We start from the raw sequence: 14,183 nt of genomic DNA, 5'->3' as shown, positions 1-14,183 counted from the left end.
ATTGTATTATTCACACTAAATGGTTATTCAACAATTGTTGATATTCCCACATTGCAAACTATGGAACGGCATGAAATGTTACTCTGTTATATGATTCATCTTCAGAATGAGTGGCTTTTGTGAAGCATTTCAGGATATTTTGGGTTTACAAAACAAAATAGGTCTATTAACTTCATTAGTCAAATTATTAATAAGAGCTTTTAAAGAGTGACTCTTCCTTTTCTTTTCTCTTTGAGCCTCCCCATAGTATGGGTGTTTATAATTTTATTAAGTTAAAATATAGATAAGTAATACTTGATCCATAAAAAGAGTATATCTAATGCCTATGTAGACTACTAAGTATAATAACAAGGACCCTGAAATTTGCTAACCTAACCTAACAACTAGAGCATCGTCAACACTAGCTTCTCCCCCAAAAGGACTCTACTTTGAACTGTTTAAGGTGTATTTTCTTTTTGTTTTGTGTACCTTTTGCCGCTGCTTCACCCCTGTTTTACATTTGAGATCAAAACATTCCAGTTTCAAAATCTGATTAGACTAAAGTCAAAGGAATAACTGAGTAGCATTTGGAGTGGATTGTTCTTTCACTCCTAGCACATTGGGATATTCAGAGCAGGATGCTGGCACTCATACGACATATGTGATGGGACAGGAGTTCAGGACTGGCAACTCTGGTTTGCACAGGACACTTGGGAACAGCAGGCCTCTGAGCTGGCAGGGTCGGGCTTAGGGCTCAGGGCCCAACCGGGGGGCGCCGGCTCCCCTGCTCTGTCTCTTCAGCCTAGTTATCTCCAGAGTCGTTCCTGTGGAGGTGAATCCTGAAATAAGGGGCTTCTTTCCAGGAAATTTGGTTTATTTTAAAGTTCTAAGGCCTCCAATGTAAATGTTATGTATATGAAAGTTTTAGAATGTTCTTTAGCTAAGAAGTCAGTGCTTCAGTAAAAGATTAAAACCACAACTTTGCATTTAATTGAAAAGCAAATTTTGTGGTTTGTCTTCTTTTTCTTGGCACTAGAAATCTTTATTGTGGTTTGTCTTCTTTTTCTTGGCACTAGAAATCTTTATTTAAGATACGAAGTTTATCATTAAAATAGGAATTCTGATTAAAATCATGATCATAAATTATGAAATTCCGAAGACCTATTTGAAAGGATAAGAGAAATTTTCTGTTGACTCTTCCACATTAACTTTTAGATGAGAGAGTCATTATTCAAAAAATCTTCTGGATCTGTGATTTTCAAATTAAAATTCCCGGGAAATCCACCACCTGGAAAAGGGAGACAGATTAAAGAGGAAATTTTAAAATAAGAGTCATTTGGAAGAAAAAAGTTTTGCTTAAAAAATAAAAAAAGGTTGAAAACAGTACTATTCTCATTTTGAACTCACTGTTCTAAGAGAAAAACATGTTTCTGGTTTTAAAATTTGCAATTATATAGACTATGGTTTGGTAAAAATTTGGGTATTAAAAAAAGGGTAGCCACATGTCCTAAGTTTGTGTGGATAGTGGGGGGGTGTGTGTGTGTGTGTGTGTCAATAGCCAGAGAGAGAGATTTATTTGCTGCTTTACATAATTTCATTTACATTTATAAAATAAAAATATTCAATTATTAATATATTGTTATTTTTATCAAAAATCTTGATAACTCCTTTTTTATGTTGATCAGGGTCACTGTAATGATTTATTGATCTTTCAAACACAGCCTTATTCATTACTCAGGTAAGTAAATTCATTATTTTAAAATATATATGTTATTAATATATGATAATTTTCTTTTCCCTCCTTTTTGGGAAGGATTATAATATTTTTCGGGTAGTTTATGACTTGAACTTAAGAAATGTTTACATCTTCCTAAGAGTATAATCAAATTTATAATGGTGACCCACATACCAATGTGAGTTTTAAAAATTAAAATACACAGTACAGTCACATTTTTGTTTTGTTTGCAAAATTGCATTTACTTCATATGAGAATATTTAACATAGCCTGACTTTTTTGATATTTTAACTTTTTGGAAATCAAGAATGTGTTTAATAATAGACACACATGTATATGCATTTAATTTAGTAGAATTTCTTTCTTTTAAAAACCTCAAAGCTGTTATTAAATTGGTGGTGTGGCTTACAGTGTTTGAGCTCATATACTCACTCTTACTTTAAAAGGAGAGTATACGAAGTTTAGTGGGAAGATTGTAGAAGCCCTTATTTCTGCCTGCGGGAGTCAGGAGGAAGGATTTGACTGAAGTAGAAGTTGCCTAGTGAACAAGCGTGGGTATTTTATGCAGCACGAACGACACGGGTGAAGGCATGTGAGGGGAAGAGAGAGAGAGAAGATGACATGCTGTGTGTCAAGGTGGACACTAACTTCCAGACCTTCTACGGCTTGAACCACTTGAACACCACCGTACCAGCTCAAACCAGACCTTCCTGAAGTCTTTCTTAGCTGCTCCATCACTTAGTGCAGCAGTTCCCAAACTTCTCTGCACATTAGAGTCTCATGGGGGGCTTCAAAATATGTTGATGCCTGTGTTCCACCCCCACAGATTGTGATTTAATTGGTCTGGGTGTGATCTGAATTTTTGGAATTTTTGAAATGTCCCAAGGGAGTTCCAGTGCGCAGGCAAAGTTTGGGATTGTGTTGTTACTTGACTTTTGCTGCGAACGTAACTAGATTGCAAGTTCCTTATATGCAGGGATCAATAAATACAATATTCAAGTGCCTCCCATGGGAAGGCACTGTGTGCTATGAAATGAAAAGTCATGACCTTTCCCTTAAATTGCCAATAATATAAATCAAACAACTATAATAGAAAAATTGCTTTAAGAGGAATACACACAAAGTTCATGAGAATACTACAGAAGAAGGCACTCTGTCCACATGGTTAAGACGGCGAAGATTAGGGATGTCCTTGCAGAGGCAGAAGAATTTGAGACAAGGGTTTCCTATGAACAAGGAGGGCAAAGGTGTTAGTGCCAGATATATATATAAGAGCATGGTTTGTTCTGGGAACTGTGAATTCTTAAGTATTCCTGGGATGCAAGTATGAGGTAGGGAGTTGTAAGAAATGAGGTTGGGACAAGAAATCAGAAACCATACGTCATCTAGCACCTCAGTCTCTTATGCAGAGTTTACATTATCTTGTAGGAGATCAGGAAGCATGGGAAAATTTGGAGCAGAGGAATAAGATGATCATATCACAAGTTAGAAAATTCCTCTAGCAACAGTGTGGATGAAAGATTGGAGGGAGATGTGACTGGGTTAGGAAAGTTGGTAGTGACTCTTCCTGTGGTCAGGCACAAAGTGAGAGTCTGATCTAGACAGTGGCAGAGGAGCTGGAGAAGGGAGGGAGATAGAGATATTCAGGAGGTAGAATGGGCTTGGTAGTTGAATGGGTGCCAAGGGAAAGAAGAGGGAAGAATTAGTGATAGAGGGAATATGGAGAAGGCAGTGGGTTTGAAGGCGGGATGGGTAGAAATGATCAATTTGGTTTTGGACATACTGAACTTGAAGTGCTTATGGGACTTCTAGTGGAGTTATCCATTAAATAGTTCAATGTATAGAGAGAGATGCGGGCTAGACATAAAGATTTAAGAATCACTGGGCTATGAAAGGGTGTGGATTAGCTCTGCCCAGGAAGAGTTTCCAGAGTAAGGATGAAGCCAACAATTGAGCATTAAGAACTTGTAGCATTTGAGGTAGAGGAAGAGGAGGCACAAGAGAGTGACCAGAGAAGTTAAAGGTGAACCAGCAGAGAATGGGAACAAGAAACTGAGGGAGGAGGGAACAGAAGATGGAGAGACTGTTACTGTAAAGAGCTCATCGAATATCTGGGTGGGAAATGCCGTGGAGTTTGGCAGTATAGGAAGTTGTTGATTAAGGTGATGGTGGAAGCCAGGATGACTTCTGGGGACAATTACCAAGCCCAGGAAGGAGTGAGCATATTTGTTTATGTGCTGAGGGGAAGAAACCAATGGGGAGTAAGTTGTTGGAAACACAAGAAATGAAGGAAGAATTGGTGGAGCAGGGTCTTGAAGAAGTAGATTTTAGCAAACTTTAATTGAATTAGCCTTTGACAGGAGGAAGAATACTTTTCTTTTAAATAGTAGGGAAAGAAGGAAGGATGGCTATGAAGACAGGAATTTGTTGGTTGGGGGCAGGGTACTGAATCTGATAAGAAAGCAGAGAGGTGAGGAAACGAACTTAGGAAGAGCGGTGAAGATTTGAGATAGCTGCTGAGGCGACTGTGAAGATGCTGAGGAGGGACATATGACGTGGAAGTGCTAGGCGCTCAGGAGGGCTCAGCTGAGACAGTAGAATCAGGCTGCAGAAGCATGGTTTTCTCTTGCAGCACTAAGCAGGCAGGCTGCAGGTGCAGAAGGGAGGTGGTTGGCTGAAGTTACCCATGGTTGCAGTTTAGCTAGGATGGTAGAACAGAGGGACCGTGGAGAAGGGGATTAAAGTCACTGGCAAGAGAATGAAATGCATATGGACTAGGCTAGATAGGAAAGAAAGTTAAAATTGGAGGGGTCTTATTATGGTCCATGAGGAGGGTATGGAAATTTCGGATTTCAGAAGCAGAACTGTCCTAAGTGAGGTCATAAAGAGGAAAAGGGTTTTGCACACAGATACTAAGATCAGTCAAGAGAGGAGCCTGTGGTGAGCCAGGGCCAGCATCCTCAGAGGCTGGGGAGAAAGAGCAGGAGGTTACTAGACGGCACCCACTGAAGGTGACATGACAGCAGGCTGGAAGCAGCAGTGAGGGCGAGGGGAATAGCAACACTGGCTCCTTGACTGTGAAAACGGAGATGAGGGCCAATTCTTACTCTTTTCTCAAGAAGGCTGTGCAAAAGGCAGTTTTATTAGATTTTAATTAAAGCAAAGACAGAAAGTCAAAGGAAGCTGAGGGGTTTGTATTCACAGCTGGTGTTCCAAAAAAGCACAAAGGAGAGGTTTGGAAGGGAAGATAAACAGTGTTGGGGAAGATGAACCAGTGTAGAAATGAGAGAAAGCAGAAGGACAGACTGGATTGGCTTGTGTTTGAGCTCGGGACTAAGAGTGACCATCAGTCAGGCTTCTTGGTGTCACCCTTGGTACCTTGGGCTGCTGAGAATGGGTACATGCCCTTTTGATGCTGAGCATATTTTGATACATCAAAACTTGAGTATAGCAGGAATTTAGTAGTATTTACTGCACGAAGCAGGCTCACCACAGCCAGTGGTCCACCATGCAGCCAGCATGATCACTCTGTCTTAAATTTGTAGTCAGAGGCATTCAGCACTTACTGTGTTGAGATACTGGGAAAAAACAAAGATGAATAGGATGTGGTCCTTCATCTCAAAAAAACAGATATGATCTAACATACTTGTGGAATCATGCCCATCATAACTTTGGATGTGTGTATTTTAAAGAAATAGCTCTATTATTTATCTGATAAAAATTAAGGTGTACTTACCAAGAAAGTTCATACAATATGAAAAGTATATGGTAAAAAAACATCACCTATGAACCATCACCCACAATGATCATTGTTAAGAGTTTGGTGTGTATCCTTCTAGACTTTAAAAGGAAAAACATAGTGGATTTAATCGTGCTAAGAAGTCATTGGTCTCAGTGAGAGCAGTATACATGTCCATGTGTATATATAAAGGGTCAAATTACGCATGCTGTTTTATAATCTGCTTTTAAAGCTCATATTATGGATATCTTTCATGTAAGCATATAATCATCCAGTGTAATAGATCTAGATTCATGTTTGTAATGACTATATAGTGTTCTGTTTCACAGAAGTACAATTTATTTGCTAGTCATTGATATATATTGAGGACATCTACAGTTTTTGACTATGGTAAAAATTATGTGTGTAATATTCTTGTCTATCCCTTTGGAAACTTGCATGATCTCCTCAGGAGAAATTCCTAGAAGGGATATTGATGGATCAGAGGATATGCACATTTTGTCTTGTGATGACTCTTCAGTGGCTTCCACTGCCCTTAGACAAACTGCAGATTCCTTACTCTGGTGTCCGGAGCCGACACTTCCCTCTCTGCCTCCTTTCTAGACATGCCCAACTTTCACACTCTGCCCTCCAGCTATATTTGAACCACTCAATTGCAGTTTCTGTAATGAACCTTATTTCTCATCTCCGGGGCTTTGCGGGTATGGCTCCTCTCTCCGGAATACCTTAGTTTATTTAATTTGAGACTCTCAGGGTCTCAGCTTGGACCTCCCGTCTGGAAGGTTTCCCCTGGCTTGCTAAGGTTGTCTTGGTTATTCTTCCTATCTTATTCCCATAGAATCCTGTGCCTGTCATGGGAATTTCATTTTATCCAAGTCACAACATTTATAAAGCTTTATCGTTATTTTTATTTATTTTTATTTTTTGAGAAGATTAGCCCTGAGCTAACATCTGCTGCCAATCCTCCTCTTTTTTGCTGAGGAAGACTGGCCCTGAGCTAACATCCATGCCCATCTTCTTCTATGTTATATGTGGGACACCTGCCACAGCATGGTGTGCCAAGCAGTGCCATGTCCCGACCTGGGATCCAGGCCAGTGAACCTCGGGCCACCGAAGTGGAACGTGCACACTTAACCACTGCACCACAGGGCCAGCCCCAGCTTTATTGTTAACTGTTTATCTTCTTCACTAAATTGTAATCTCCTTGAAGGTTGAAATAGAATTTTTCTCAATATTGGGTTCCCCCCTCCTAAGACAGTACCTAGTATGGTATGCACACTAATAAATATTTGTCACGTTAGTGAATGAATGGTAATGACAGAGTCCATTTCCTCATCTGCCTCTCCCCTTTCCCCATTGGGGAAGGGGCCCAGGAACTCTTGTGTCCCCATGGCAGCAGAGTTAATTTACAGCAGATATAAGATTCATTTCATTTGCTTATACTTTTTTTATATCTATGTGGAACATTTTCACTCTTACTTCTTATTTAGGGTTTTCAGAGTAAAGAGGAAAGTTTCGTGAAAGTACAGAAGAAGATGTAAACCTCTAGAGTATAAATCCTTTTAAAAATGACAACCAAGGGGCCAGCCTGGTGGCACAGCAGTTAAGTTCGCACATTCTGCTTTAGCGGCCTGGGGTTTGCTGGCCCGGATCCTGGGTGCGGACATGGCACCACTGGTCAAGCCATGCTGTGGTGGGCGTCCCACATATAAAGTAGAGGAAGATGGACCCGGATGTTAGCTCAGGGCCAGTCTTCCTCAGCAAAAAGAGGAGGATTGGCAGCCGATGTTAGCTCAGGGCTAATCTTCGTTTAAAAAAATGAGAACCAAGGTTAACCACAGCAGAATGGAATGAATCTACTTTTAAAACTTTTAAAAAGGATTTACTTACCTTTCTGAATTAAAGTTTATCAGTTGAAAGGGATGCTTTTTTGGTAGTTCTTAATCAAGTTTCTTTTGGTTTAAAGTGCAAAACCCTCTTCAAAGTAGCTTAAGATAAAAATGGAAGGACAAAGGGGAAAAATGAACACCATGGCCCCCAGAAGGGGAGAAACTTAGGTGGTCTCTTGTTGGCTCTTTTTGTTTAAGAAATGCTTCCAGGGCCGGCTCCGTGGCCGAGTGGTTAAGTTTGCGTGCTCCGCTGTGGCGGCCCAGGGTTTGGATCCTGGGCGCGGACATGGCACTGCTCGTCAGGCCACGTTGAGGCGGCATCCCACAGCCCACAACTAGAAGGACCTGCAACTAAGATATACAACTGTGTACGGGGGGGAGGTGGGGGGCGGTTGAGGAGATAAAGCAGGAAAAAAAAAAAGGAAGATTGGCAACGGTTGTTAGCCCAGGTGCCAATCTTAAAAAAAAAAAAAAGAAATGCTCCCTCTCTTCAGACCTGCTCTCTCAGGGTTGGCTTAAGTCGAGGGTGCAACCCTGTGCAGTCATTTCTAGGGGGGTTATGGGAAGACTGGGTCACGTGGAATAAAAAGGTATGTCAGATGCTTTATCTGGGGTGAGGGAAGAAAAAGACAGCTCTCCGAGAAGAGTAAATGGTTACTGGGCTGGGAGGATGTGTGAAAAGGGGTCTGCTACAGACTAATCTGCTTTGAAATTAAGTCTGAATCCTTTTTTACTTAACCTTACTCATGGTAAGTTGTAATTTCTATTTTCATTGGATTTTTGTCAGATAAGTCCCTGTGCTATCAAAATAGACAATTACTGTGGTGCTCTGGAAAGAACACATACCCTATCATGTTCCAGACAGTACAAAGGAAGTACATAATTATGTAAAAGTTTCATAATGATTCTTATTTTTAAGAATAATTACCTATAAATATTTTACTTTGTAACTTCAGGTTCAAAAACTAGTAATTTTGTTATGTTTTGTTTACAGGTCATGCCTTGACTGCATTGGTAAAAATGCCATAATTTTAGAAAGTCAGATATCTTTATTACCTCCTAAACTTCTGCAACAAGTACTCAAAAAAATAACGTTTTGGACTGCAGTTAATCACCGAGAAGAACAAAGAGCCCAAAAAGAAGAAAGCGAAAATAAGTATCAATGGATCAGTAGCAATTAAGTTGTTATATACTGCATATATTCAGTATGTTTAACCATTTTACTCAGACTGTATATTTACCCCCGAAATTGTTTGCCTTGTTTAGAAGATAAAATTTGAAACAAAAATGCTACGTTAAAGTGATTATATGGTGTAGGATATATGGGAATAAGATGTTAATGGAAGATTAATTTATATTTATCTTTGTAAACTAATTTCCTTATAAGCTACAGAAAAAAATATACTTTCTGAAAGTAAGTACAATTGTAAGAGATTTTCACTCACTTTGTACTCTTTACTGGAAATATTACACAAATTTGAGGAGGATAAGAAATTACCCAAGGACTTCAGAAATCCCCCAACATATTGATAGATAGATGGATAAAAACACCTGATATCAGCTTACAGAAAGGAAAGACTTTCTCAAGTCACTTTAAAATTATCTAAAGCTTCTCATTAAATAACTCAGTTATTTAAGTAACTTCTCCTTAAATAGCTAATGCAGCCAAAACGCTAACAATGGCAAACCCTGGGATGGCATTAAACATTGAAGCCCTGCCTTTCTGGCCTCACCTGGTAAAGTGTTTTTACGCATTGTCCTAACTGTTGCTCACCTTCATTTGAGTAGGGGAATGAATGTCTTCAATTGTCTTTTTGTTACCCCTAAATTATTAGTTTGTCCAATTATATAAATATATATATGTAAAGACCATATTTTAAAATGTCTAAAGTGGAGGTTTATTTCATACAGGCTTTGAAATACTTTGAAATATTGAGAAGCAGTATGTTTATTACCTTTTGGGACATATTAAAATACATTTTGCCTTTGAAGTGTCCTTCTAAAGTAATTTCCATGAGTAATGAAATGGGATGGTAACCTAGTAATTTGCCTGTGTAGACTCCCCTCAGTTTGACCCACACTGTTCTACAGAGTTGGTGCTCAAGACCCAGGATATTGAAGATCTTCCCATTTATTTTTGGTATTAACTGTCTACATAGAAATGAAACACTACATTTATCTTCATATTTCTTTAAAAGTACTTTTCTCATAATTAAGAAATTGTTCATATTATCAGTCATTCATACCCTTCCATTGGATGACTAATAAAATGAATTACTAAAAAGTTCAGTATATAAAATCACTCTCCACCATACCACCATGCAAGTTCTCTCTGAAATTTAAAATGTTAAAGAAAATATATTTCTATATTGAAATATATGTGTAATTTATAATGAAAATTATGGTAGTTTGTAGTATGTCATTAAATTTTAGGGATATATTTTATGTATATGTACTATATTTTGGATGTGTAAAGCTTCTATTTATGTATTGATATATTTTGTGTTTAAATTTTATTTATTAACAAACTACATAGATTTACTATTTTCCTAGTTTTGTTAGTGTGAACCAGTCATTAGAATTGTTTATGCAAACAATATTTCAGTGTAAGTTTTCATTTTTTCTTACTATTTTTAGGCTGAATAACAGATTTAGAAAATGAATCTCACAGGTAGTATACGTCTTAGAAGCAATTATTTTATTATTATGAACTTCAGTATCAGCATTTTATATTTAAGGGAAAAATACCAAAACCTATTGGATAGTGATAGGTGACACTGAGTGGAATGAACACTTTTTAAAATGGCTTCTGGATCATGTGAATGCCTCCTCTAACCTCTTAGGAAAGCACTGCTGTTTTAAATGGTTTACTTAGAACATTAGAAGTTGGATTACCCCCTCAAAATACACACTGTCATTCAGGCTTCAAGAGAATGAGCATCTTTGTATTATCTGTGGGGCACAGAACTGATGCTGTTCTTACTTGACCTCATACCCTGCGCTGCTTCACAGAGTGCCACCCTGTCCTAAGGGAGCTGCAGTTAGGAGCGGCAGGGATGCTGCTCTTCACGTCAGCTTCCAAGTAAACCAGGGCTTTCCTGCTATTAGGAGATGCAGCAAGTCAGGGACTGGCAAAGCCGGTTTTGAAGTTTCATGCCAGGCAGTCTTCATTCCTCACTTCCCACCAGCTGATGATTTACTCTCAACTTTTGTGCCGCCGACCTCCGCAGTGCAGAGGAGCCCAAGACAACGGCAGCCTCCTAACTTTATCTCTGAACGCTCCCCTCCGGGCTCTCTATCTGAAAGGTGACTCGAGAATGGTTGATGGTTTTTTTCAGGTAGTTCACAAAATAGGTTTTCTCAAGGAAAGAGAATTTCTGGCCATCTTCATTACGTCTCTCAGGATATTCTTCTAGTTGTCAAGGATTCTTTTGAGGTATTATCATTTTTAGTATGATATAGTAAATAGCATGTCAAAATTAGTGTACATTTTTTCCAAATGGTATCTTTCACAAAGACCTTTTTTAAAAAAGTATTAGCTTTTTTGTAGAAGCTTAAAAATATTCTTTGAACTTTATACTGTCAGCCCAGGCACAAAGTGTTTTCACCAATACATTATTTCTATGTGTGAAAGAGAAATAATAAAAAATAAACGAAGGTAGAATAACTTTGCTGCTGTCTGACAAATTAAAATTCTGATTCTAAACATTTCGAAGGAAAAAAAGGAATTTTAAGAAACAAATAATGCCCCCTGCCCAGCTTTACTTGGTGCCTGTTTTTCCATTGTATTCATGTGATTCTATTGGAATTTCCAGTTTGATTAAGTTACCATACAGTACAGCGTGTGGGTACAGCAAGAACATTTTTTTTATCACTCTGTTACGGACTGAATATGTTCCCCTAAAATTCATATATTAAAACCCTAGTCCTGGGGCCAGCCCAGTGGCACAGCAGTCAAGTTCACACATTCTGCTTCTGCACCCAGGATTCCCTGGTTTGGATACTGGGTGTGGGCCTACGCACTGCTGGTCAAGCCACGCTGTGGCAGGCGTCCCACATATAAAGTAGAGGAAGATGGGCATGGATGTTAGCTCAGGGCCAGGCTTCCTCAGCGAAAATAGGAGGATTGGTAGCAGTTAGCTCAGGGCTAATCTTCCTCAAAATAAATAAATAAAAACCTAGTCCTCAATGTGGTGCTATTTAGAGGTGGGGTATTTGGGAGATAATTAGGTTTAGATGAGGTCATGAGGGTGGGGACCCCATGATGGGATTAGTGTCCTTATAAGAAGAGGAAGAGACCAGAGTGCTCTCCCTCTCCCTGCCATGTGAGGATGCAATGAGAAGGCAGCCCACTGTCTGCAAGGCAGGAAGAGGGCCCTCACCCAAGTACTGAATCTGCCAACACCTTGATCTTGGACTTCCTGGCCTCCATAACTATGGGAAATAAATATCTGTTATTTAAGTCACCTAGTCTGTGGTATTTTGTTATAGCAGCCTGAGCTAAGACACTTGAAGTCCATAGTTTACATTAGGGTTCATTCTGGTGGTGTATATTCTATGGTTTACACAAATGTATAACAACATGTATCTACCATTGTAGTATCATATAAAAATCACTTTACTGCCCTAAAAATCCTCTGTACTCATCCCATTCATTCCTTCCTCCCCCCTAATCCCTGGCAAGCACTGGTCTCTTTACCATCTCCATAGTTTTGCCTTTCCACGTCATATAGTTGGAATCTTAGACTATTTAGCCTTTTCAGATTGGCTTATTTCATTAGTAATATGCATTTAAGTTTCCTCCATGCCTTTTCATGGCTTGGATAGCTCATTTCTTATCAGCACTGCATAATATTCCAATGTCTGGATGTACCACAGTAATTTTTTAGGATTTTCTACTTAGATGATCGTGTCATCTTAGAACAAAGTTTTATTTCTTCCTTCCCAACATTTTATTTCCTTTTCTTGCCTTACTGCATTAGCCAGGACTTCCAGTAGGCTGTTGAAAAATAGTGGTGACAGAGGACATCCTTGCATTGTTCCTGATCTTAGTGGGAAAGCTTTGAGTTTCTCACCATTAAGCATAATGTTAACTTTAGCTTTTTTGTAGATTTTTTTAATCAAGTTGAGGAAGTTCCTCTCAATTCCTAGTTTGCTGAGAGTTTTTATCATGAATAGGTGTTGGATGTTGATAAATGCTTTTTCTGCATCTACTGTTATGATCATGTGACTTTTCTTCCTTAGCTTGTTGATATGGGTTACATTAGTTAATTTTTTTTTTAAGATTGGCACCTGAGCTAACAACTGTTGCCAATCTTCTTTTTGTTTTTCTCCCCAAATCCTCCCAGTACATAGCTATATATTTTAGTTGTGGGTCCCTCTAGTTGTGGCATGTGGGATGCTGCCTCAGCATGGCCTCACAAGTGGTGCCATGTCCTTGCCCAGGATCCGAACCAGTGAAACCCTGGGCCACAGAAGTGGAGCGCACAAACTTAACCACTCGGCCATGGGGCTGGCCCCACATTAGTTGATTTTTGAATGTTGACTCAGCCTTGCGTACCTGGGATAAACTCCACTTGGTTATGATGTATATGGTTTCTAAAATTTTTTTGATTTGACTTGCTAATATTTTTTTGAGGATTTTGGCATCTATGTTCATGAGAGATATTTGTCATTTTCTCTTCTTGTGATGTCTTTGGTTTGGGTATTAAGGTAATGCTGGCCTCAGAATGAGTCAGGAAGTATTCTCTGCTTCTATTTTCTAAAAGAGATTGTAGAAAATTGGTATAATTTCTTCCTTAAATGTTTTTCAGAATTTACCAGTGAACCCGTCTGGGCCTGTTGCTTTCTGTTTTGGAAGGTTATTATTGATTCAATTTCTTCAGCAGATATACACCTATTCAGATTGTCTGTCTTATGTGAGTTTTGGCAGATTGCGTCCTTCAAGGAATTGGTCCATTGCATTTAGGTTATCAAATATGTGGGCATAGAGTTGTTCATAACATGATTGTCCTTTTAATGTCCATGGGATCTGTAGTGATATTCCTTATTTCATTTCTGATATTAGTAATTTGTGTCTTCCCTTTTTTTTTCTTAGTATGGATAGAAGCTTATTGATTTTATTGATCTTTTCAAAGAACCAGCTTTTGGTTTTGTTGATTTTTCTGTACTGATTTCCTGTTTTCAATTTCATTGATACTTCTCTAATTTTTATTTCTTTTCTTCTGCTTACTTTGGATTTAATTTGCTCTTCTTTTTCTAGTTTCCTAAACTGGAAACCTAGATGACTGATTATAGATCTTTCTTCTTTTCTAACATATGCATTCAATGCTATAAATTTCCCTCTAAGCACTGCTTTTTTTTTGCCACGAGTTTTGGTAAGTTGTAAACATGCAGGCAGCAGCTAAGGAAGGAGTTTCCGGCCTTGAACGTTTTAGTGAGGAAAGCCTTGTTGTCCAAAGTATTCCTTCTACATAGTGGTCCCAGCAAGAGGACGAGGAAGAGAGAACAAAGCAGCTCCTCTCACCAGCACATCCAGGGCGATCTTCCGTCAGCCCTGCTTACGGAGGGGGGGCTCCGGTGTAGCTCACCGTAAGCCTTACCGTCCTCTTGACCTGAGTGTGCCGACCTGTAACGGGAAGAGGAGAGGGAACAGGATTCGCCGTCCTCCCTGAGGGCTGGGCGGTGACGCTTTTGGAGCACAATTTTGTAAAGCGGGTGGACGATGCAGCTCTAATTAAGATCCCTGCTGAAGCCCAAGAGCTCAGCGAGCGGAGAGCGGGAATCGCTCTGCCGGCACAGACCGGGCGCCTCACCCGGACCCCCGCGCGCCCCAACCCCC

General features: G+C 39.3%; 1 protein-coding gene across 2 annotated transcripts in view; it reads left to right on the top strand.

Moving 5' to 3' along the window:
• Positions 1-9,884, top strand: part of KLHDC1 (kelch domain containing 1) — a 48,016-nt gene extending 38,132 nt beyond the window's left edge. For both annotated transcript variants that reach the window (XM_046654290.1, XM_046654291.1), the window contains 2 exons: positions 1,665-1,717; positions 8,337-9,884. In XM_046654290.1, the coding sequence (XP_046510246.1) occupies positions 1,665-1,717; positions 8,337-8,523 (240 nt within the window). In that variant the 3' untranslated portion in view covers positions 8,524-9,884. The remainder of the gene's footprint in view (positions 1-1,664; positions 1,718-8,336) is intronic.
• Positions 9,885-14,183: the final 4,299 nt, after the last annotated feature.

The sequence above is a fragment of the Equus quagga genome, chromosome 2, assembly GCF_021613505.1.
Source record: "Equus quagga isolate Etosha38 chromosome 2, UCLA_HA_Equagga_1.0, whole genome shotgun sequence".
NCBI classification, from domain to species: Eukaryota; Metazoa; Chordata; class Mammalia; order Perissodactyla; family Equidae; genus Equus; species Equus quagga.
This window is presented reverse-complemented; position numbering and strand designations above follow the sequence as displayed.